The 25,771-nt window shown below is 38.5% G+C and overlaps 2 protein-coding genes across 2 annotated transcripts in view; both read right to left on the minus strand.

The window, feature by feature from the left end:
- ptk6a (PTK6 protein tyrosine kinase 6a) overlaps positions 1-4,544 on the minus strand; it is a 10,936-nt gene extending 6,392 nt beyond the window's left edge. Inside the window, exons 1-3 of the mRNA XM_016459800.1 lie at positions 3,814-4,544; positions 3,352-3,473; positions 2,741-2,907 (exon numbers count right to left, since the gene is read on the minus strand). Of these exons, the coding sequence (XP_016315286.1) occupies positions 2,741-2,907; positions 3,352-3,473; positions 3,814-4,166 (642 nt within the window). The 5' untranslated portion in view covers positions 4,167-4,544. The remainder of the gene's footprint in view (positions 1-2,740; positions 2,908-3,351; positions 3,474-3,813) is intronic.
- Positions 4,545-10,139: 5,595 nt separating this feature from the next.
- nol4la (nucleolar protein 4-like a) overlaps positions 10,140-25,771 on the minus strand; it is a 47,430-nt gene continuing 31,798 nt past the window's right edge. Inside the window, exons 4-11 of the mRNA XM_016459893.1 lie at positions 25,046-25,155; positions 18,817-18,970; positions 14,821-15,110; positions 14,526-14,711; positions 12,641-12,829; positions 10,999-11,118; positions 10,678-10,867; positions 10,140-10,579 (exon numbers count right to left, since the gene is read on the minus strand). Coding sequence (XP_016315379.1) covers positions 10,359-10,579; positions 10,678-10,867; positions 10,999-11,118; positions 12,641-12,829; positions 14,526-14,711; positions 14,821-15,110; positions 18,817-18,970; positions 25,046-25,155 — 1,460 coding nt within the window. The 3' untranslated portion in view covers positions 10,140-10,358. The remainder of the gene's footprint in view (positions 10,580-10,677; positions 10,868-10,998; positions 11,119-12,640; positions 12,830-14,525; positions 14,712-14,820; positions 15,111-18,816; positions 18,971-25,045; positions 25,156-25,771) is intronic.

The raw sequence follows: 25,771 nt of genomic DNA on the forward strand, positions 1-25,771 counted from the left end.
CCATTCATTTCAGTGCTTCTCAAGCACACTCGCCAGAAAGTTGAGGAAATTACAGCCGTTTTTGGCATTTTAATGCATTAGTTTACCTCTCGGAAATCTGGCCAGTAGTTGTATTTTATGAAACGCGTTATAGTTAATGTTTAATTTGAGGTAATAGGCAGTTATGCTATATTTGCAGTTAGATAACATGAGAAACACCTTAATAGCGATCATAACCAGATGCTAGTTGTCATATTTTTAAGTTTTTAATCTTTCTGCATTCTTTCTCTCCCTGTAGGAAGTTGAATGAGTTTCAGTGAAGACTGCCCATTAAAGGAATACAAGAAAGAGTTTCCCTGAATGCAGTTGGTTGCCTTGTGTTTTTTTAAACGTTATTTAAAAATTTTTTATTGGGTTAAATTCCATATTTGCTGGCCTTTTTTAACATTAACTTATATTGTCTTCTTACATAAATGTCATAAAATAATGCTGGGATATGAGTAGCCTAATTAATCTTTTTAAATTCAACATTTAAAAAAAAGCAAAACTTATTTACTTAAGGTACTGACGCGTACCTTGTCAGTGTCATGCGCTTTGCTTGGCCATTTGTTGTGATAAACAGGAAAGTGTGATTAAGCGCCAGCAAAACAGTGTAAAGAAATACTCTTTGTGAGAAGCAGTCAATCAGCAGAAGTTAAAAGCAGCTTGTAAGTGTATTTATTTCTTGTCTCAGTGTTTAGCGCAGTTGTATTAAACAGCCATACGGGCATCTAGTGGTTAAACCATGGCATTACATAGGAGTATTATTTTTCTGGCCACCAAACGTCTCTAATTTGCCTCTTTGCACTGTTTTAACCCTAAATACTACACTAATTGTAATATCAATAATAAGCATATTAGAAAAAATATTAATGCTGTCTCTTCATCACTCCCCAGAATAAAATGCGATTGTAAAACGTAGTCAGCGTAGTTATCAATACACAATAAATGCACATGATGTGTTAATAATCACTAGAAATTGCTGAAAATATAGTGAAACTGCTGTCTATCCTACTTAAACCCATTCAAACATATTGACAGCGCGGAGTTGTTTGGAACTATTGAGAGCTCCATGAACCGCGTGGCGGCGAGATCAAAGCATGTCGCAACTCTGTTTCTCAACGGCTCTGGTTGCAACCACAACTGTTTCTGAGGAACTACATTGTTTGGTATAAGAACACTGTTTTTATTAATATCATTACACTTTATTTGCTCTGTTTTATTTTGTGAAACCTTACTACGTATATGGAATAACCGTTTTATAAAAGCTTCCGCTACGCGCCTAACAACGCCCCTTAGCTGTTATAAATTCACTGTAAACCACGGCTTCTTGGGGCTTATTGCTTTATTTGATTTGGCAGAGCCCGGCAACCTTTAAAGGGGTCATATGATGCGATTTCAAGTTTTCCTTTCTCTTAGGAGTGTTGCAAGCTGTTCGTAAATAGATAAGATCCCTAAAGTTGCAAAGACTAAGGTCACAAACCCAAAGAGATATTCTTTGTAAAAGTTAAGACTGGTCCACGCCCTCCTAAAACACCTCGTTTAAACATGCCCCCACATGTCTAGGTCACTGTGTGGGAAGATTTGCATACCGCCGCTCAAATGTTCACGCAAAGAAAGAAGGCGTAACTTTATTGTTGCCGCTGCCGCCATGTCGTGAAGACGCTGTGTTTCGTTGCAAAAGCGAAAATACTTTGTTTGGCCTTCCAAAAGAGGACACAACTAGAAGTGGTTAAGTTTTATTTACAACATTGTTCCAGAACAGTTCAAACCAAATATTCGTGTGTGTGCAACGCATTTTATGGAGGAAAGTTTCCTGAACCTGGTAAGGGGCGTAACATTTCCGTCACACGCTTGAGGTATTCAGCCAATCACAATGCACTGGATAGCTGGCCAATCAGAGCACACCTTGCTTTTCAGACCGATGAGCTTTGTAAAAATCGACGTGTTTCAGAAAGGCGGGGCATAGAGGAGAAACAATAATGTACAGTATGTGGAAAATAATGTGTTTTTTTAACCTTAAACCGCATAAACATTTCATTACACCAAATATACAAAATAATGTTTTTTTAGCAACGTCATATGACCCCTTTAAGTACAGATCAGTGTTCTATGCATATGTGAGTGTCTGTCTTTGCAGCTAGATGCGGAGACAGGTCCAGGAGTAAACCGTCATTTGCCGTCACCCTGATGTCCGGGGTATCAGATATATGTCTCTGGAGAGACCTATTGAGTCTGACCTCTGATCACTTGTCACCAAAATAATCACTAGAAGATATGCTTCGAGTTTTACGTCCATGTGTGGAGATTATCTAAGTTTATCTATGTTTTAACCAATCAGAATCCTCCGGACCTATACCTTGACGTAATTAGTAACCTCTGATAGAGTATAATTGCTGGTGTTTTGAGCATGTACACAGAGCGGCCTACGAACTCCATCGAGAGTGTTGAAGCTGACTTCTGCTAATGAAACTGCAAACTATTTTCTTCAGTTGATTGCATCTCTGACTCTTGTTCGTCGTTTCATCAACCGGTCCTTTGGGTTTAACTGTAAATTCCCCTACAACAGCATCAATCCTACTATAATTTTCGTTCAAGAGTGGCCAGTATATTCTTCAAAAATTCACCTTTTGTGTTTCACAGAAGAAAGAAAATTGTTTGAAAAAACATGATGTATGTAAACAATGTCAAATTTTACTTTAATGATTTTTCTTTCACTCACCCGTGCACATGGCTGTGTGAGACAGATACCACAGCTCATGATGTTCCTCTTGTAGTGCTCCACCAGATTCTCCAGGCTCTGAAACATCTGACTCTGATCCAAATAGAAACTTACATTCTGATTCTGATGGACCTTAATGTGTTTCACTTCCCTGTCACTGATTAACACTGATGGAATGACACACAAAGAGAAAGGATACAGATAGTAGGAGCACTGTTAACAGATTTTCTGATGAACTGCATCTAGCATGAATTAACCCAGTGTTTCCCAACCCTGTTCCTTGAGGCACACCAACACTATACATTTTTGAACTTTTCCCAATAAAACACACTTTAATCAGTGTAACCTACAGGAACAGGGTTGGAAAACAGTGAATTAACCGAACAGGAGAGAAGAACATGTTTGGACTATAAACACAGCAGGTCTAATTATGACCTGATTGACTACATTTCCAGTTTAACAAAAAGCAAATGCCTCAGAGATTAATTTACTACATTATAACAATGATGTTGGGTATGCCGTGTTACTTGTATAGAGTAATAGCATAGGCGGAACAGGATGTAAAATGCAGCTTGCGTTTAAAACCAAGTTCAATAGACACAATTACATACCTGATAATACACACCCTATATGATCTCTTTCACTGTGTCGCAACAAAAAAGCACCAACTCCATTCCCTGGAGCCAAGAGCAAATTCTGGGTCTCAAAGCGGTTCAGCGTCCCAAAATACCAACTAAAGAAAAACACAGTTGTTCAGATGTTGCACACACGTCTCAAACCACATTCGTGAGGAGCAGAGTTGGGACAGGAATAATTTGACTCTTGAAAAGTATTTGCACTCTGTAGGCTACTCTGAACTGACATTGTTTTTAGTCATAAAGGTGTTCATTTTGTTATTAGGCAAGTACTGAGAAAAAATTTTTTTTTTACATTAAATTATTTATCAGATGTTATTTTTAAAGCCAACCCAGAGTGTCTGTGGATTGTTTTTGCTCACAGAGTAAATGGTCTGGGGAAAAAAAGTAGATGGAAAGAGTAGATGGACTAAAAAACAAAGAAAGTAGCCTACTTACGGTTGCTCTTTCACCGTCTTCCTTCTCGCTAGGTAGTTTTGAGGAACGACGCCCTTGGCTGTCACCCTTCCGTTTCTGTCCAGTTTAACGGCAGTCCACCAGTCACCCTGACGCTCGCAGATTCGGAACTGCTCTCCCTCCTGGAAGGACAGTTCCTCGTCCGCGCGAGCCTGGAAGTGCCACAGCGCCGTGTAGATTTCACCGGCGGGCTCAGAAGAGGGCGGATTCGGGGCATTTTGTGTCTGAAGTTTGCTGGTATTCGCTGGTTTTTCAACTTCGGTCTTAGACGACCCAAACAGTCTCTCACAAAGCACCCCCAAACCGGGGCACGAGCGGCACCCGTCCTTGGACATTTCATTTGAATGTTAATCGATGACTGTAACAGGTTCCGGACTGATGGTACGTGGAAGCTGAGTCCTCCACCGGCAAATGACTAAACTCGAGTGAAAGAGCTGGGAGGAGCACACACAGGACAGGTTGTGCCGCAACCACCATCAACCTGGACAGCATTTCTGACAGCGCCTGTACCCAAGAATGCTGTTTAGTTATGTAGCACAATCAGATTTGAGACACGACCACAGTTTAAACAGGTACGAAACTCAACGAGCTTTACACTCCTTGAAGTTCAGATCCAGAGCATGTAGTATGCATATATGACAGAAACAATTCATTTCCTACATTAATCAAAAAGTGAGCAAGATTAGACAGATATTTGCAGATTGTACTTTATATAGGCCTAATACACTCTTAAAAATAAAGGTGCTTCAAAAGGTTCTTCAAGCGATGCCATAGAAGAACCATATTTGGTTCCACAAAGAACCATTCAGTCAAAGGTTCTTTAAAGAACCATCTCTTTCTTACCTTTTTATAATCTGAAGAACCTTCTTTCGCCACAAAGAACCTTTTGTGAAACAGAAAGGTTCTTCAGATGTTAAAGGTTCTTTATGGAACCATTTAGACAAAAAGGTTCTTCTATGGCATCGTGAAGCACCTTTATTTTTAAGAGTGTATGTTGAATGAATTTAGGTAAATTGGGATAGCTACTGTTCCAATTTGCCTTTGAGATGGCATTATCTTTTCCATAATGTAATACATTTTGTACACTTGCGTGCAGTATAGTATGAGGCCTCTTTTCATTGCATCATAATAAAAGCTGACGTTTTTAACACTGCGGGGAAAAAAAGAAACTTGAGCCACCATATGGGGTTTTACAGATTTGAGACGCTGCCAGAACCCTCTGGAGAATTTCTAGACTCTTCAAAAAGGGCAGTTTTCAAAACCGTGAAAGTTTCTGCAAGAACTCTAAAGAGTGTCCGCAGTTCTTCCAGTAATGCCCTCATAAGGAAAAAGTTTTAGACTCCAATTAAAGCAGTCTAGAGTTTCTCCAAATGGTAGCACTGTGGCGATGTGAGCTGAGGAACTCTAAATAGTGCTTCAATTTTTACATTGCATCCTGCTCAGGGAAAACAACAGACTAAACTACAAAAACACCTGCTCTTCATGCCGCTGACATGGGACAAGAAAATAGTGATCATGGCCACTGAAAGAAAGGCAGACTGCAGTGTGACTTCAGTTCACAGATTTTATTCAGACAGCTCTGGAGGAAAGAGCAACTCGGGTTGCAGGTGCTTTCTCTGACCACAGCGATGACACCACACTGAAAACTTTAAAATGTCTTTTAGAATGAGTCTCTCGGCAAAGTGATATGTAAAAGGCAGGAAATTCACCCACCTGTGCTTTTTCATTTTTTTCTTCTTTTCTTTGTTTTTACATTAAACAAACAGAAATGAATTTCACCTGCCATGTTCTCCATCTTTTAGGCGCTTCACAGATATTTATATATATATATTTATGCTGATCAACACTTTTCTAAAGAATTCAAATATTCAGCCACATGTACTGGATTCACTTTGAAATCACAATAAATATATAAAAAAACAAACAAAACACATACATAGCAAATCCAATATAACTGGGTTTATATTGGAGAGAGGGAGGACTCGTCAGCCAAGATGTACAGACCTGGTTAAAAAAAGTAACACAGATCCAAAGGGTTCCTGAGGTTTGCATGTGTCCCGTACATAAGAACAGTGTAAGGGGAATGGCTTTCTGACTCAATGAGAGGCTTCTGACTGAGGTCAAAGAGCACAGGTCAGTTGGTTTACGAGTTGGGTGGATCTGCCCCATCCCAAACACGATGCCGCTATCTATATTCCCAATAATGTAAAAAAAAAATGACATGACATCAAGAGTTTTGTCTTTTGCTTTTTCTCTAGAACAAGCATAAATAACTAAGGGACTACTGTAAGGGGGCATTTTACTCCCACATTTGTGGAGAAGAAAATTAGTGGTGCCCTTTGAGCTGATGATAAGTCCCTCCTCTCTCTCGCCCTAGGCATCTACCATCAGTAGTGACAACCACGTTTAAAGGCCCTTACACAGACAACGTTTTGCACTGGATGTGAAACTGAAGTTTGACAAAGGAAAAAACAAAAGCATAGCTAATAACTCACAATTCACACAATGTTCTTAATTGTCTTTAAAAAACATTTGCATGGAATAAAGCAACAAGTTGAGAAAATAAATATACAGAGATTGATGCAAAAAGCGTGCAAAGGCCTTTACTGGGGTTTAAGTTCAGCATGTCCATGTTCTCCTCCATTCAGATTTGATTTAAAGTAAAAAGCACATTGTGAGGTCACAACAGGACGATAGGCGGGGCTTTACAAAGGACAAACAAAACCAACAACAACAGAAATTAAAGCAACAACAAACAAATCTTAAATTCTGTACATGTAAACATCACACACTTCCACTGAGTCAAAAAACCAGAAAGAAATCATACAAAGCTTCACACTGGTATACAAAGAGAAACTGAGCTTCAGCCTACAGTTTCTAATAAGTACAGGAGTAAAAACAAATAAAATACCATAATCATAATAATATTACAAAGCACCACAAAATTAAAATATATCACAGGCAATGGTTGTTACCACATTTGATTGCAGAGTTTAGCTGCACGGTTTAAAAAAAAATTTAAAAGTTGTAGAATTTCTTGCCTTTTCCTTTTCCTTTTCATGTGTCGTGTGTTCACCAGCCTCAGATGTCCAGACAGCTTCCTAAAAATCTTACACTTCTAATGTCATTTAGAAACAAAATGTACAAAACAAGGAACAAAAAAGTCCAAGCAAACAAAGATCAATGGCCTGGTACAACTTTTGAACTCTCAATACTCCAACATATTTCTGATGTAAGTAAATTCAAATGCTCGCTTTCTTGCAATCACCATTTCATTCGAATAAGCCCAGATAAATTTTTCTTTTCTCAACTCAAAGCCCAATGCTTGACGGGTTCACATTCTCTTGCATGGTGTAAGGGAACAAATAATTACAATGCAGAGCAAATAACGACAGAACATTATGGCTTGAGAATGATCAGCTGCATTTCATAATTTAGGATCATTTAGGTGGTTTTAAGGCTCCATCCCATAAACATTTTTCCTTCGCGGATTGTAAAGTGCTACTATGTTAACCAATTTAATAATTTATACAGTGTAACATCAGAATATATCTTACCTAATGATCCTGCACATATCATTTCATCTGTTCATCGATGAATCTAATGAGTAACAAGTAAGAGGTAATAAGCAGGCTTTGAGCCACGTATCAAAACTAAGCTGTTGAAGACAACTTAGAGTTTTTTCTCTTTAGAAGTTGCGTCATTTGGATGTCGTATTCAGTCATTTGGAGACCAATCTGAGATGCATGTTTTACATTTGGAATGTTGAGACTCGCAACATTGATTCCCTTCAGACTGTCAGTGTCCTACAACCGGAGTTTTTAAAGAAAAAGTCAACAAAAAATCTATTTCATTTACTAAATAAAAAAGGAACACAAAACAACAAATAAAGCACAACTGGAATGGCAAGACAGAAATAAATATATCCAGACAATAAAAAAAAAAATGTTTGCAGCTAAACAGAGGAAAATGCTCATGTTGCAGAGTGAGGACACGGTTCAAGCTATGGCTACAAGACTTGAAGGCCCTGTATTGTCACCACTCCACTAAAGGCTAGAGAGTCAGAGTGAGATCTCACACAACACTATGCCGTTTTCCGAGGGATCAAGTCACAATTGTTCAGGATTGTCTTTTGCTTTTTTTACATACAGTTTTTTAACGATGGCATTTGTGAACATGAGAAAATGCAGGCAGGAGGAAGAGTGAGGCTGGTGTTTGAGGGGCAGTGCATCGTCAATGTTCTACACTCGGTTCCTGTGGATGATGCTACCTTAGTCCACCAATCAATGCCTCTTTAAGCTCTTGGCTGTTGCTGACTGAAAGGAATGGATGTCACCTTTGTTTCCCTTCTGCTAATATTAGGTCCTTTCTCTCAAACTCTCAAACTCACTATGCATATACAGTATGTGTGCCAATAGGATGTTAAGTCCCTCTGTTTTGATTGGTTCCCGTGAAGATGAAAGTGTTTCAGTCATGAGGTTAGAAAAAAAGAGCAGCATTCACAACTTAACAGAATGTGTTTTCGACGCAGTGCAGCATGGGAAATGCAGTCCTTGCTCTTTTTTTTCTGATTTTTTTTAACAAGTCCATCTACGGCCCTCTTGTCTGGGAGGTCGATGTCGCTCGTGTTCCTACAGTGCATGGATGTGCTGAGGATGGAGGTTTGCCAAGGCAATTGAGCATTTAGGAAAGGGTTCAAAGCGTTCAACTCAGCACAGCTTCATTTGCATAATGTCCAACATTCCCAGCCAATAGAATTTCAGTATCTTCTTTTTTGCACTCACTAATCACGGTTTCTTTTCGTAGACTTTTAAGTGTGCATGTGTAAGCTAAGATGAAATTTCTTACATTTGAATGAGGAATATATATATATTTATATATATGTACAAAAGACATCTGTTAATGTGTTTATGATTGAAAATGATAGATTTTCAGAAACTGACACACTATAACGATTATCATCTACATTGCACCTTCTCCCCAAACCTCATTAGCATTGAACAGAAGAAGAGAGATCTTACAAAAACCCTTTTCTCTTAGATCTGTTCTATATCTAAAATGGCTATATCTGGAGCAAAGCTGCTGCATGGATATGTCTATGGTAAGAGAACAACTAATACATCTGAGGAACTTTTCAATTCTATAAAACAAGATGCCATTGACATATAGGACTGTAATCTGACAGTAATATTTTGTGCCATAGCGTAAATTTTAGGCAGGTGATGACATCATTTTGTGTATGTTTTGGGCATCACTCTTACATTTACAGCTATTTGTTTTTTTGTGTGTGTCTCAAAATCTGAATTCTCTGTGGTGGACTGATAGCTCTCACTGTGTGATTGTGCTCTGTGCAAGACACTTGCAATGCTGCTGTGAGTACAGACACCTCTTGCTTTGTGTTCTGATCATCTCATCATAAAACCACGTTTAACAAGTCATCTCAGCCCCCCGAAAAGGATTAAGCCTCGCTGGACTCAAAGGTAAGGAAATTTGATAAAGACACTATCATGGACATAAAGCTGTCATGAGCAATGTGTGATTAGGTAGGTTTATAGAAAGAGCATAGGCAGAGTTTGGGGGGATTCGAGTGTCTGGAGCTGTTTTATCTTTGCTTTTGTAAAGCTTCGAAATAAAGTTATCTTCATAAATGCATTAATAAATTATATTAAATCGTTTACTAAATTATATTAATAAATATATGATCTTTTCATTAATTATATTGTTGTGGGCAAAATTAGCTTTTTCTTGTTCTGTGTCAATACATTTTGTTTGCTGTGCACAAGAATCAACAAGATACTTCAAGTGCTTTAAACACTGATTCTAGTGACTGCAATTTCTGTTTGAGTACATTTATTCCCTCTATGTGCATTAACAAGTCTGTGTAAAGCCCCTTATATGGTATCAGCCAAAAAAAAAAAACTTGCCAAGTGCCAAATGCAAGTTAAATTTGGCTGGCAATTTGATGTAGAATGGTAACATAATACATGGTTTTTATTTTAACATTTTACTACAGTGCAATAAAATATTAAAATAAAATCCATGTATTATGTTGCCATTCCAAATAAAGTTACCAGTTATTCATGGTTACACTGCAAGAAAGACCTCAAGGTTTTTATCTAAGAACCCCATAATTACTTTAGAGGTAGCGTTTCATATATAAATTGGCCAATATATGGTGCAGCAAGTGAAACAATGACCTGTGCTTTGCTTTTTACTGAAAATATGCAATAATAATAATAATAAATAATTTACATTTAAATAAAATGTTATGTTTAAAAAAAAGTATGCAAAATACTTAGATTATTATGGCTGGTAAATGTTCTTAATTTTGTTCCCTGTATGTGCGTTTCAGATACAGCTTCTTCTGATCCCTCCATTTTGCTCCCCCTAAGTGGTGTCAAACTCCGCCTATGGGCTTTAGGTGTATATATATGTAAGTGCACATAGCTACATGTATCTTTCCTGTCATATTGTGCATTTATGTGTGTGTTAATGAGAGACAGGCAGCACCAGCCTGTGTGCAGTTCTCAGTTCTGCTGCAGTATGAGGTTCTCGAGCTCATCAGCAGAGCGGAGCAGGAAGGCTGCAGACTCACGGTAACCCGCAATCAGTTGCCGAACAGCAGTGACCTCAGGCGGGCTGAGCTGGGCAGATGCCCCTCCGCCCCCTCCACCCTGACCATGACTGTTTGAACTGGAGGAGGAAGTGCTGTTGGATGCCAAAGATTTCATACTGAGATCAGTGGGACCTAAAAAAAAAAAGAAAGAGACATTTATGTAAAACAATTATCTAGTAGATCTATAGAAAAGACTAGAATAGGGTTACTACAATATGCATTTCACCCACCATTGGTTTGTGATGTGCCATTGTTTTGGTGGCTGTTGCTAATGGTCCCGTATCCACGGAAACTGTAATTAAATCCACCATTGGTGTAGAGTTGGTCCTGGGAGTAGGCCGAGGCGGCCAGTGTGAAGCCTGAGTTAGCCAGAGCAGCCGGATCTTTGGAGTTAGGCTTGTCTGCTGCACCTGACTCATCCTGTATGGACAAAATGGAAGGACAAAGAAAGACACGGATATCTCACCAAGTAATCTAAAAACCAATCAACATTTTCTGGAATCCATTCAATTTGATTAAAGATCTAGAGATCAATGCACACATGCACTCACATGGGCCTGATAGATATCAAGGCGCATCCTCTTAGCAGCATTCCGTGTTTCGCTCTCACATGCTGCTGCAAGGATGTTCTCAGCCATGGCGGAGGTGAGGTGAGGGGGTGTGGGCCGTGTCTGACACCATCGGAGAGGGCAGGAAAAGGGCAAATATCATCAACATATGAATTTCTTACAATGTTCTAATCTTGTAGGATGGTGTTTTTAAGCCATATTATTATTTAAACTGTTACCAATTACTGTAGTAAAAATCTGTATTATTTTAGCCTTTCTCTGGAACTGAACTCATTCAAATGGATATTCTATTAAAGAGTTAACAAAATATCATTTAAAAGAGGAAAATAACAGTATAGACATACAGTGGTGTGAAAAAGTGTTGGCCCCCTTCCTGTTTTTTTTTAATTTTTTTGCATATTTGTCACTTAAAAGATTCAGATCATCAAACTAATTTTAATATTACACAAAGATAATGCAAGTAAATACAAAATGCAGTTTTTAAATGATTATTTATTTTATTAAGGGAAAAAAGCTGTCCAAACCTGCCTGGCCCTACGTGAAAAAGTAATTGCCCCCTAAATCTAATAACTGGTTGTGCCACGCTTTGCAGCAACAACTGCAATCAAGTGTTTGCGATAACTGGCAATGAATCTTTCACATCGCTGTGGAGGAATTTTGGCCCACTCTTCTTTGCAGAATTGTTTTAATTCAGCCACATTGGAGGGTTTTCGAGCATGAATGTTTAAGCATCTCAATCGGACTTTGATTTGGCCACTCCAAAACCTTAATTTAGTTTTTCTTGAACCATTCAGAGGTGGACTTGCTGGTGTGTTTGGGATCATTGTCCTGCTACATAACCCAAAATCAGGAAGGGGGCCAACACTTTTTCACACCACTGTACATCCTCCTGGTTGCAACTACTCGTATACATTCATGTTTAAAAAAAAAACATTTGATTTCTGTAAGTCTTTGGCTCTACTAGCACAATAGTTTCTAGAAATGCCTGTTTGACTACATTTAATTCCACTGAGATGCAGAAAATAAGATATGGATTGGCTAACATTGAACCCGTTCTTTAAGAGCAGTGACTCTCAATCATGGTTTTCAATCATGACAGCTCTACACACTCAGAAAAAAGATACAAAGCTGTTACTGGGGCAGTACCCTAAGGTACAAAGGCTAATAGGTACATTTTGGACCTTATTTACCCCTAGATTGGAAAAATTAGTAACATAAAGGTGCATATTAATACTTTAAAAGTACATATTAGTAACTTTTGTAAGGGTACCACCCAACTGACATTTTTGTGCTTTTTTTTCTGAGAGTGCACATTTTGGATGTTTCTCCTATCTAGCACACTTAGTTCAGGTCGTGGAGCAAATGAGTTGAATCAGGCTTGGTAAATAATAATGTTCAGTGCTGTGGTAATCAAGTACCAGGGTTAAAAATTGACTGGCTGTGACCGTATCAGCCACTAGAGGGCAGAAGTTTGCTATCGAATGGTGTGTAGCAGAAAAATGTTCAAGCTTGAATTTCATGTTAAACGTTTTGGATTTTCTGTCGTATTGTCATAGCACAGATAATTACGGCAGATGTTCATGTTTGTTTGCCAGCGCATGTGCAAATTCCCATGTCTCCCTACCTCAAAGCCACCCTTCTTCATGCGGCGACAGGATTTGAGGTAGGTTCGGATACGTTTGCGAGCACGTTCTTGGAACTCTGGGAACTGGCGGCTGCAGGACTCGATGATGGCCTGGATTTTCTCTTTGGGCTGCTTTGAGATTGGAACCATCCGGTCTAAGTTCTCATCCACAAACAACCGCACAAACATCTGAAAACAAAGAAATATTAGAGCAGTCCAACAAAGGAAATAGAAAAGGATAGAGCATATAACAGGAAAAGGAAAATTGTATTTAATTTAATCTCATGTTTGTCATTAAGATGTAAGCATGAAGGGGGAAGAGAAATGTAACTGGAGAATCTTCTACTTCAGCACTGAGAGGAAACTAATCATTAGGGTTCAGCAGGTCACTGAAATGCTTCTATTTTTATTAAAATTATTTTTTCCTCAATGTAATTTATATTACCAGCATAACAATTTGAGAGAAAGGTGGAAATTAAAAAGTCTGAAAATAAGAATTTCAGTATGTCTTCGTACTTGCTTTCTCAAGCTGCATGAACTCCGCCAGTCCGTGTAAAACCTGACGATCATATTAATTAGACCAGTATAATTTTAGTGCTATATATATATATATATATATATTTTTTTTTTTAAAGGGGTCATATGATGCGATTTCAAGTTTTCCTTTCTCTTTGGAGTGTTACAAGCTGTTCAAAAATGGTTCTTCTATGGCATCGCTGTGAAGAACCTTTTGAAGCACCTTTATTTTTAAGAGTGTAGGAGAGGAGGTAATTCTGACTTTGCTTTGACAATCTGGCGCTTCTGAATCAGCGACTGTAAGTATGTTTAAGTATTTGCTATTGACTGTTCAAATGCGGAGTTTTGCGCATCGTGTGTGTGCGCGAGCGAGCGAGAGAGAGAGAGACTGTTCAAATGCGGAGTTTTGCGAGAGAGAGAGAAAGAGAGAGAGAGCGCGAGAGAGAGCGAGCGAGAGAGAGCGCGAGAGAGCGAGAGAAAGAGTGCGAGAGAGAGAGGGGGGGGTCACATCACAAACACATACCAGCTTCATCACTGTGTCTGTCACGCGACTGTTCCCCTTTCGGGCTCTGTCTTTACATTTATTTTGAAAGATGAAGCTCGCGATTATGGTAAGGGGCGTTACATTTCCGACGAGTGCTTGCGGTGTTCGGCCAATCACAATGCACTGGGTCAGCTGGCCAATCAGAGCAGACTGCACTTGTCGGAAGGAGGGACTTTGTAGAAAACGAAGCGTTTGAGAGAGGCGGGGCATAGAGGACCTACAATAATGTACAGTATTTGAAAAATAATGTGTTTTTTGAACATTAAAGCATGTCAACATATTCTGTTACACCAAATACACAAAATAATGATCTTTAAAAAAGCATAATATGACCCCTTTAATATGACTAATTAGGTTTCAATTAGTTTTTCAGTTTTATTTTAGTTTTTTCTTATTTCCAGTAATTAATTTTAGAACTTCAACCCAAACCTATTTCAGTTAGTTAGCAAGGCAACATTTAAAACTTTTTAGTTTGAGTTTTCGTCAAATATTTATATTTTATTTCTGCTTTATTTCGATTAACAGAAATGTTTTGAATAGTTTTAGCTTTAGTCCCAATCCAGACCACCATGATTTAAGAATAGCTCAAAATAAATTAATTATTCTTATTCATTTTAAGTAAATTACATTTCTTTGCTTTACATTTTTAAAAAGATTACTCTGTTTTTGAATGTCTGTCAAATGTGTTTGTCAGACTTTTGGACTCCACTTTACCTCCAAACATAAGCAATGTCAGTAACTGAAGTTTAACAGCTAGAAAATACAAAATCTAATGTCCACCTTATGAAATATGAGCGATAAAGTAGTTAAGGGAATCAGTCTCACATTAAAAGCTTTAAGTCGTTCAGGGTCCAGGCCTTCAGCGTCATTTATCTTGTCGCTGTCGTCATGGTCATCGTGATCGTCATCATCATCGTCTATGACCTGTGAACGGCCCGGGGTCATGTCCTCCCCACACGTGCTCAGTTCCGTCTTCACAGAGTCATAGCTTCCTGAGCTGTACTGAGGGGACTGTACAACATACAGTATGTCAAAATCTGAACACCATTATGCATACTATTACTTTACATTTTAACATATACAAATTCTTAGAATAATGTGGAAACATTTTGTCTCATACCTTGTTACCGTACTCAGTTTTAACAGGGAATTTTCTGTTGTTGTCTGAAGCGTAGGATCCGAGCGGGAGTCTGTCGCTCAGGTTGACAGGCTGCTGTCCCTCCTGCGAGGAAGAGGACGATGAAGTGGTGCTGAAGTCCAGCGGCGCTGCGGCACCATTACCGTTCACCTCTCGGTATGGAACCACCCCCTCAGATGCAGGAACTCCTCCTGTCGCCATGGCAGCACCGCCAGGCGGAGTCAGTGCAGGCAGACCGTTCGCTGTGCTGCAATTCTCTGAAGAGGAATCATCTGAGAGACAGACACAGAAAGAAATGTTTGAATGCGTGTTCATAAAGTCACACGTGTGGATGTGGGGTCTAGCTGTATGTGTGTCAGTGTGTGTCTAATGGAGGAAGGAGAGTGTGCTGTGTGAAGGTGTTTGTGTGAACATTGGGGTCAACTGTCAAAGCAGTGGAAGGAAGCAGAGGTGAAGAGAGAGACGGCTGGGATGAGGGGGATGAGATGGGTGTGGGGTTCTACCAGAGTGTCTGACTGGACAGGAGGAAGTATTCGGAAAAACAGAGCTTACAGGTGAAGAGGCGAAAGATGAAAAAGAAAGAACCCTTTTTGTCCACTCTTTTAGAATCAGAATCAGAAGAGCTTTATTACCAAGTATGTTTACACACACAAGGACTTTGACTTGACGACAGGAGCTTCCAGTGTAGAAGAAAGTACAGACATAGTGCAGACATACATGATAGTGCAGACATACAAAAAAAACCCAGAAATTAAATAATGTACTACATACAGAAATAGAAGTATAGGAAAAATTTTAATTATTTAAATAAATATACAGATATGTTATAAGTGTGCAGATATGTTATTTACAAGTTTACAAGTGTACACATTTTTGGATTCTGTGCATAAATATGTCAGTTGTCATGGACGATGTATAATTATGAAAGTTTAATTGTTCAGGCTGAATATAGCCTGCGGGAAAAATCTGTTCTTGTGCCTGGCTGTTCTGATGGTCAGTGCTCTGTAGCGCCGGCCAGAAGGCAACAGTTCAGAGAGAGAGAGTAGGCTGGGTGTGAGAACAGATGTGACATGCTAAACCCCTGTAGTGTATAAAAAACTGAGGTGTTATGCAATTTTAGTCTTGTTTCCAGTAAAAAATATGTGCACTACTGTTCAGTGGTTTGGGGTTGGTAAGATTTTTAATGTTTATGAAACAAGTCGTTTATGCTCACCAAGGCTGCATTTATTTATCAAAAATAAAGTAAAACAGAAATACCATTACAATTTAAAATACCTCTTGTTCTGCATATCTTTATGGAAACTTGTCAGGATTTTTTGATGAACAGAAGAAAAGCATTTATTTAAATCTTTTGTAACATTATAAAGTCTTTACTGTCACTTTGCATCCTGAATAGAAGTATTAATTTATTAAAAATCTTACTCACCCTAAACTTTTGAACAGTAGAATAAACATTCCTAAAAAAGGTTAATTTACTTTAGAAACAATAATAATGTTTTAATAATAACTTCAGTTTTCTTATGCCACTGGAAACTTTAAAATATATATATATATGAAGATATACTGTATATTGAAGATGCTTAAAGCAAGAAAAAAATATATAATTCAAATTTTAATGAATAAAAATACATTTGATCCAACATACATTCTCTAAAAACATATTTTATGCAATCTTGATTACTAAACTGACATGGTAAAAAGTAGAAACATTCACTTATGTAAAGGAACTATTTTTATATGTCCTTTAAAATTACTTTCAATAATGTACTTGTTTTAAATTAGCCCTATTTTAGGATATTTATTAGCTATCCAATAAGACATTGAGGCCCACTGCGTGGACCAAGAGATTGGTCTAAATGAACAATACAGTATGTCAGGAACTAATGGCATAAACAACGAAAAGGACGGCTCCTCTCTGATGATGGAGTGTGGGTTAAATCATCATCCTCTTGCCCTGTGTGGCTCTTAACAGCACACTAGTCTGCCGTGAGTCAAGGGAGGGATCCATTAGTGCACGGTCACATTTATATAAAGTACAGGATGGGGAAAAAGCCTCATTATTTTGCAAAACACAGGCAGCGGATCATAAGCACATCCCATAACAACCACACTAGACACTACAGACATTGAAATTACAAAGCAGATTTGAATAATCAAGGGCAGTACTGGTAGCCTACAAAAGTGTTTCTGTGGGAAAACACGCACGATAACGACAAGAATAAAAGCTATATCTAAACCAGTCCCAGACAGTCTGGATGTGTTTGCTCCACCTAAACAGTATTGTCAAGGGTCAAATACTCATTTTTTTCACCTGTTGATATTTCCTATTGAAACAATAAGTTTGGAAGGGACATATCACTGGCCCTCATTATAGGCTGCATTCACCCTTTCCTACTATATAGTAGGCGAAGAACAGTATGTGAAAATTGTATGTCTGAATTCCCAAACTTACTGACCCCAAATATTTCTAACTGATTCAACCTTAAAAAGACTTTGATTGCTGTACCTAATGTTGATGTAACCTAATGTCAGGTTGATTCAGTCATTTTACATATTATAATTTAAATTAAATTCAATTATATAATATATATGTTTTAATTTTTAAGGATATTCATTCATTTTTTGTTTAAAATTTTTATAAGTGCAATCACAAACAGTATTTCTACTTTGATTCTGAGACCGTGATAAGTCAAACATGCTAAAACCAGACAAGCTTACGATGTCGAGAGGGGTAACCTTTATGATCACAGCTCTGACAGCCATTCCTAAAATACTATCATCCCTCTTTAGGATAATTCCCAGAGGGGCCTCTAAAGCTGTCCGTCAAGGGTAAGGTGCACTGAGCATGTGCACAGCCCTATAGTCACTTTCTCTCTCCTTATGATGGAGTAAGCGGACACGCGTCAGTGTGTGTGGCCAAGCCGTTCCCTGCAGCCCCCTCAGAGCAAGATTACACGGGATTAGCCCACAAAGAAGCGACCCAGGCTGCTTCCTCCCTCTCTACCACCCAATAAGACCTTTGACTGTCCCAGCAGCCATTTTAAAAAACATTTCCACGTCCCCCTCCCCCTGCCCTCATATTCTTCTCTCCTGCCCCATTCATACATCACCCCAGCCCCCTGCACTCAGCTGACTTAAGAGACAAGACAGAGGGAGCGAGTGCTGGTATAAAGAAGGAAGTGTGTTCAATTCAAAATAGGGGGCAGGGTCAACAACCCTGAAGCCTTGCAGTTGTTTACCCTCATCCGCAAATATGGGAGCCTTGGCCAAATATTACGCCATAAATTCTGCTTTAGAGATCATTATATTATTTATAACGATTTTTATATTATCTATAGATATCAAATAGAATTTGTAGAATTTTGCTTACATTAACAATAACACAGATGATAGAGAAGATATATAGATATGATTCAGATTAAGTATAGAATATGTCCTTAAATTTGTCATGTAATATGTACTTTTGTCTATAATGTTTACACTTTCTAACTGTTTGTATTGATATATATATATATATATATTGTGCATAATGTGTTGTCCATCTATCTATCTATCTATCTATCTATCTATCACAGAAGCCTAGACAATTGAGAACGGCATACATTATAGAATTTCACACTGAAGATTTTCACATACAGACCAAAATGAAAAAATAAGGCTGTGTTGGCATGGCTCCGCATACCCCAGACATCCATTTAACCGGCAACTGTCCAGAGCATAATGGAAGAGAGCGAGAGAGACTGGAGTGCTGGGAAAAGGGCTATAATGGGCCTTCAGGCACCTCTTCAACATCAGCTTTACAAGACACTTATCAGACTCTCACCAGCACAAAGTCTTCACTGATAAATGCTGACAAACATCCGTAAAAGGTGGCTGTTATTTCAACGAAATGTACAGCTACGTAAACACAGTGTGAGTGAGAAAGAGAGTGAGAGAGAGAGAGAGAGAGAGAGAGAGAGAGAGAGAGAGACATCATACCTTCTTCCTCTTTAATGCTGGGCTGTGGGGGTGTAGGCATCCTCTCTGTGTACGGGGCGGTGGGGCTGCTGGGCTCTGCGGCTGGAGCACGCTCAGTAGAGACCCACGCGGGCTCAGCCATGTCCAAATCCTCACTGCTTACCGAACTCTCATCCTGTATGTGTGTGAGAGAGAATGAAAGTGGGGAGGAGGAGGAAGTCAGAGAGCTCAGGATATTCTGTGCACAAAATGAAGCTCACCCACCCCACTATCGCCTAGACATCACTAGATTCTCCCACATCTCCTCCACAGCCAGAGTCCTCAAACCTGGGTCAAAATAAACATTCTCTTTCCTGCACTTCCTGTTTGGTTCAACCATGATGCTATATGTAAGATGTAAATTAAGCAACACCTCACTTTACAAACTGTTTTCTTTTTTACCTCAGTCCATTATCATCCCAGTGTGTCCTTTCTTGAGGAAACTCCACATTCTGGGATGGGGGTGGAAAGGGACAGAAGGAGGAGACTCTTAAATAATGAGTGACTATGGAGGGAGCTATTTTTAACCCTGTTGGAACCAAAACCCAAAAGATGCACACACAGCAAGAGAAGAGCATAAGAGATCAGGGTGCGAACTACGGGGGAGCTAGCTAGGGGGAGCTTGGCTCCCCTTAATAAGACATGGGCTCCCCTGAAAACGTGATTTGTGAAATTTTGGGGGGGGTCTCAATAAATATCGACAATGTGTTATTTTGACGTGCAATTTCAGTTTTGTGTAACGTGATCATCGTGGATTATTATGTGTAAAATTGCAAAAATATCATTCATTCATGCATGACGGCGATTTAAACCTAATTCACTTCAATTAAGATAACTATACATGCTATTCTTGTCATGAGCATCAAGGTGTGGGGGCGCTGCAGTGCAAATTCCACTCATGTTTAGTACATGTTAACTCAAAGATTCGTAGAAAAAATATAAACGTTGGACTCTGGTCGATTCTGTGTTAAGGTAAGGCATGTTATTCGCAATTATGTGTTGTGGCTGGGTTGTTATAGGTCTGCGTGACTCTCGATGTCTTAGGCCTAATTGAACGGAGGAATTATGGTATTCTTCTGTAGCCTTACGACGAGTAACTTTAACCGTTGTTCATATGAACACAGACAGCCTGATGCTTTGTTTATAGACTATTTGTGGGTGGCTGTTTGTTGCTTCACCTATCAATTCGTGAATATATAACTACTAAAAAGCAAATAAAATAAAACGTAAAATTACATTTTTTAACAATAATATACAGAAAGCACAAAATATGTCAAACCATAGCAGGCTGTAGTATTTTTTAATATAAAATAGCATGTGAAAACTGCATAGTAAGAGTATATTGAAGTACTAGCTGTTTTTAGAAACTAATTTCATTATAACACGCTGTTACAGCACACCGTATTCTGACTATCAAGCTACTTACTTCAAGTTCAAATTGTGAAAGCTAAGGAAAAACAGAAAAAAAGTCAGTTTTACCAGTATTCAACTCTTACAGCTTAATTCTGTCAGACTCTGTTCCATGTTTTGTCTGTGTCTTGCTCCCCAGGTGTTCCTTTCCCATGTTTAATTTGTCCCAGGTGTTCCCCATGATGGTTCATTGATCCCAGGTGTCTCGTCATCCCCTCCTCCTGTGTGTATTTAAAGTGTTCCCAGTCCCTAGTTTTCTGTCTGCTGTTGAATGTCTTCCTGTGTTCGTCTCCCTTGGTGCAAATAAAGTCTTGGTTCATCCGGTGTCTGAAGAGTCTCTGATCCTGATCCAGAACCCCTCCGCCGGCCGTTCCCGGGTCGAGTCAGCCGGCAGTTAGTGTGGCAAGCCCCGGGCGTAATGTCAGACTCTGTTCCATGTTTTGTTTGTCTTGCTCCCCAGGTGTTCCTTTCCCATGTTTAATTTGTCCCAGGTGTTCCCCATGATGGTTCATTGATCCCAGGTGTGTCTCGTCATCCCCTCCTCCTGTGTGTATTTAAAGTGTTCCCAGTCCCTAGTTCTCTGTCCGCTGTTGAACGTCTTCCTGTGTTCGTCTCCCTTGGTGCAAATAAAGTCTTGGTAAAGTATTCTCCAGCATCTCCTCGTTCCTCGTGTGTGTGCAACGTGACAAATTCCTTCCTGGATGTTTTTTTTTTTTTCTTCTTTTAATAATATTGTTACTGCATGCTTATTCTTATGCATATTTTTCATCAGTGTGTCCTAATCAAAGCTAATTATCATCAAAGACCAAATATTTTTTCAGCATAAATTTATTTTAAATATGATCTCCATCATCTGTCAGAATATGTCAGAATAAGCGCTGGTCCATGTTTAGCAGGCTGAAGGCATAGCAAATCATGTCGTAACCCTTGCCTTCACCTACGCTATAGGCGTGAACACACCTCTCTACCTCCGCTGTTGTCATGACAATGAAGCTGTGAGAAAGTTCACCGTGATTTGCAGCAGGTTCTAGTGCTTCTGGTAAAGTTAGCATCAACGTTTTCTTCATTGCCTCCCTTCCCCAACCAGTCCAGAAAAACCCATAATACACCCTGTGCCACCCATCTGCTCAGATCAAACCCTCACAATACCAATGCTAATCTTGTAGCCGCTGCGTTAAAGACTAGCATCCACCCCCACCCATGTGTGCCACTTCCTCATTTTTAGCACAAACAAACCCCTCATTTCACTATCCAACCATCCCCCTCTGCACTAATACACCCTGAACATGGAATTTAATTAATCTCCTTGTTTCTCCAAAAGACCCTCAAGCACCTGGGCATTAAACTACTCCATTTTCAGCTTTATTTATTAAAATACTTCAACTTGCCCTGACAATTAAAAGTACATTCCTAATAAGCTCAATTTATTTAGCATCACATTACCAAGAATCTTTCTCTCCCCGCACACACATACAAACAAACAAATCCGGACTCCAAGCTACAGGATGTGTCCCTGATTCCGTGTTTATTGTTTCCATGGTAGCCTGAAGAGTAGAGCAGGCTGGAAGAATGTAATCATCAGTGGGGCTCAAGAGGAGGTGAGAAATGCAGGTGTGTAGATGGAGACGTGTGTGAGAGAGAAGAAAAGTCACTATGATTTCACCTCCAAACTGTCACTGAATTGTCTCTCCATGTAAAACACTCACAGGATCAATTCCCGTTTTCAGCAATGCACTGCTAACAGGAAAGAGGTCTGACACAAAAGGTGTGTTCCAAATCGCGTACTTATGCACTATTCTATGACGTTTTGTAGTATAAATAGTGCGAGTAGTGCGTTCACACTGAAAATTCCAAAAATAAAAAGTGCACTTTAAATACCTGGATGATGCACTTAACCGAAAAAACGTAGTGTGTGGAATGTTGGGCACTTCATGCACTCAAATGTCGCAGCTTTAATTACGTAGCGAAGTGGGAGGGCTATCAGACTCCGATTATGAATGACAAAATAACCTTATATAATTCATACACTACATGGTTGAGTACATAGTGCTTAAGTACATAGTGTATGAGTGCACAGTGTATAGTGCGTCATTTGGGATGCAGCTAAAACATCCTGGGACCCCACAGAGGAGCTAATGGTCACAAATGAACTGATAGCATGTCAGGTGTTCATTCGTAAATGTGATTTGATGCTGTCCTGTATAGCTGTGAACCAAAACACTAGCATGTGCAAACATACACACATGCGCATACTGTGAACATGGATTCATGTGATTCATAGATTAGTCTTGTGAGAAATTTGGTTCCTCTGAGGTTTGTTTAGAGGGTTGATGTGTGCGCTGCTGACTCCATTAGGTACCAAGTGGAGCATCAGTAACACGAGCAATGAGAAAGAGAGGGGGAAAAAAGACAGAGACAAGAAAAGATCAATGCAGACGCAGGTATAAAGGCACAAAAGAGAAAGACTACCATTCAATCGTTTGGAATCAGTTCGTTTTTTTAAATGAACAATTAATACTTGTACTTAGCAAGGCCGCATTAAATTGATCAAAAGTAGGCCTAATAGAAAGATTTTTACATTGTTAAAAAAATTATATCTCAAATAAATGCTGTTCTTTTGAAATTTCTATTCATCAAAGAATCCTGAAGACAAATGATCATGGCAGCACAACAGAATGATTTCTGAAGGTTCATGTGATAATAAAGACTGGAGTTATGGCTGGTGAAAATTCTACTTTGCATCACAGGAATAAATTACATTTTAAAAATAGAATCAAAATAGAAAACAGTTATTTTTAATTGTAATATCATTTCACAATATTAAAATTTATACTGTATTTTTGATCAAATAAATGCAGCCTTGGTGATCATATCTTCTTTCAAAAACATAAATAAATCTTACCAACCACAAACTTTTGAATGGTAGTGTAGCTCTGAAAACAAATAATACAATAACATACAATTGTCCTCTACGGGGATATCTAGTTTACTTGTTACAAAAAAGTATCTTTTACAAATTTTATGTAACTAACCTTACATACTTTGACTAATCCAGTGATTATTGTATCCTCAACAGCATTCATTGTATCAGCACGGCACCTTTGTCTCCTGAAGGACTAACAAAAAAAAATCCTGTGTGCCCCCACTCCAAAAGTTGCGTAAATCCAGCCAATTAAAACTGAGCATGCCATATGGAGAAAGTGCAATATGCATCAGCCAGTCACTGAACAACAGACGGCCCGTTGGTGAGCTGTCAGAAGGTAAGACTTTTCTAACCATAACCTACCTTATAGTCTGAGAGAAATTATTTGTTGATAAGAATATAGATAGAGCCCATACTGCAGCCCTAATCCTAACTTTAGTGTTGATCCCAGAACACATCCTATAGTTTGGTGAATTACATAAAAAAGAAGCAATAAAATAGAATAACACACTCTAAACTATCTTCAATCTGTGCTATCTGATTGGTTGCCACGTGACATGAAGAGAAATAATAGTGCTGTCAGTTTTTACATCTCATTTTTACATATACTTATTATATCAAATTTTGTCTTATTTTGAATACGGAGGACAAATAGCTTTCAACAAATATAACAATTCTAGATAAAACATGCTGTTCAGCTAACCTCCCAGAAATGTCTTTTGTCTTTTTCTGCTGTGGAAAATCATCCAACTCCAAGCAACAAATTGTACAGATTATTTTTATTTCATAGAGATTGGTACAATGGCACCCCCTACCCACAGGCCTGTAGGATACCTACTAGAATATACTGTACCTACCCACCTATATTCCTACTTGTATAGGAGTGTTTACTGCAGTTATCAGGCTTGGTTCATAAAGAAATAAATAAGAACTGCCTATTCGAACACATTTAAATGCTAAGCAGCATTTTATATTAAATTAAAATATTCCTTAATGTTAAAATAATCAAATCAAATAAACAAAACATGAATTCAGGCCCGTTATAAAGGTTTTCCTGTTTCTCCAGTACGGCTGATGTCTCTAACCTAAGGTCAGATTCAGTGAAGCTGGACAAGGGTAATGTTGCATGTCACAGGTACATGTTTATAAAATGCCCTATAGACTTACCTCTGTACATTTCACGCTTTGCATGCAATCTTAGCAAGCTTTCTTAACTGCACTGTCATTTATACTATGTTGTGTTATGAGATGCAGACATGAGTTAAAGTGATCCTGGAAAAGAAAAATCTTGACAGCTTTTCAGGGAGCTGTAAATGCATTTGACCCAGTGATGTGCCCTGGCGTATCTTTAACTATTCTAAAGATATTCTACAAACATGCTCTTTACTTTCAGCCATACAATTACATCCATGTACTTCAGTGTATTTCAGTGCTATAAGGAACTGTCTTTCACAAGGATGGGAGTTGTGTATTTACCATCACCCCATTTATATAGCACAGTGACCCACAGACACATCTAACTCTTGCTATTCCTGGCATCACATATACCGTTGCTGAGGCAACCATGTCTATAAGAGCTTACCTTGACAACCACACATTGCACCATAAGGCTTTGTCGCAGTTCCTTTGAGCTGGGTGACTTTTACATTAAATTCTTTGCCCAGATACTGAGGCATATTTAGCATCATATATTGTCTCTAAAAGTCAGGTTTAGGAGCCGTCAGCAAACTCACAGACTGGAAACATCACTTCAACACAAAATTATTTTAACTTCAATGTTTGTGATTACAAAACCAAACTGACATTTTTGTAAGGATTGTAAAACAAAGCATCTCCATGCTTTTTTACCTCTCACTCTCTTGCTTGGCTTCTACCTACCTGCTCATTGGTGTTCATGCACTGTAGTTTCATCTGTTTTAGATAGGTGGCAGTGAGAGGCATGTTGTAATCGATGAGGTCTGGGACCAGAGAGGTGGGCCGGTCGTTCTCTGTGGGTGAAAAACAACAAATGAAAGTTCACATTGATTGATTGATTGATTACACTACTGTTCAAAAGTATGAGGACTGTACTATTTTTGATGCTTTTGAAAGCCATCTCTTATGCTCACCAAGGCTTCATTTATTTGATGAAAAATGCATGTAAAAACAGAAATATTATAAAATAGTATTACAATTTATAATACCTGTTTAGTCTTTTAAAATATAATTTATTGCAGTGATACAATGCTGCATTTACAGCAGCCCTTTCTCAAGTCTTTAGTATCACATGATCCTACAGAAATCATTCTGACATGCTTAGTTATTGCTAAGGAAACATTTCTTCATATTCATGGTTCTTCATATTTTTGTGGAAACCAAGATACATTTTGTTCAAAAGAATAGTATTTATTTTTAAATAGAAATCTTTTAAAACATTCTACATGTATTCACTGTCACTTCTGATCAATTTAATGCATTCTAGCTGGATATAGGTATTAATTTATTTAAAAAAAAGAAAAAAAAAGAAAAACAAAACCTTGTTAACCCTAAAATTGAATGGTAAAAAAGCTTATTACTGATGAAGATTTGTGTCTAATTCATTAGACTCCTTTTTTAATACATGTC

This window comes from Sinocyclocheilus anshuiensis, unplaced genomic scaffold, assembly GCF_001515605.1.
Source record: "Sinocyclocheilus anshuiensis isolate Anshui unplaced genomic scaffold, SAMN03320099.WGS_v1.1 scaffold1024, whole genome shotgun sequence".
Classification (NCBI taxonomy): domain Eukaryota; kingdom Metazoa; phylum Chordata; class Actinopteri; order Cypriniformes; family Cyprinidae; genus Sinocyclocheilus; species Sinocyclocheilus anshuiensis.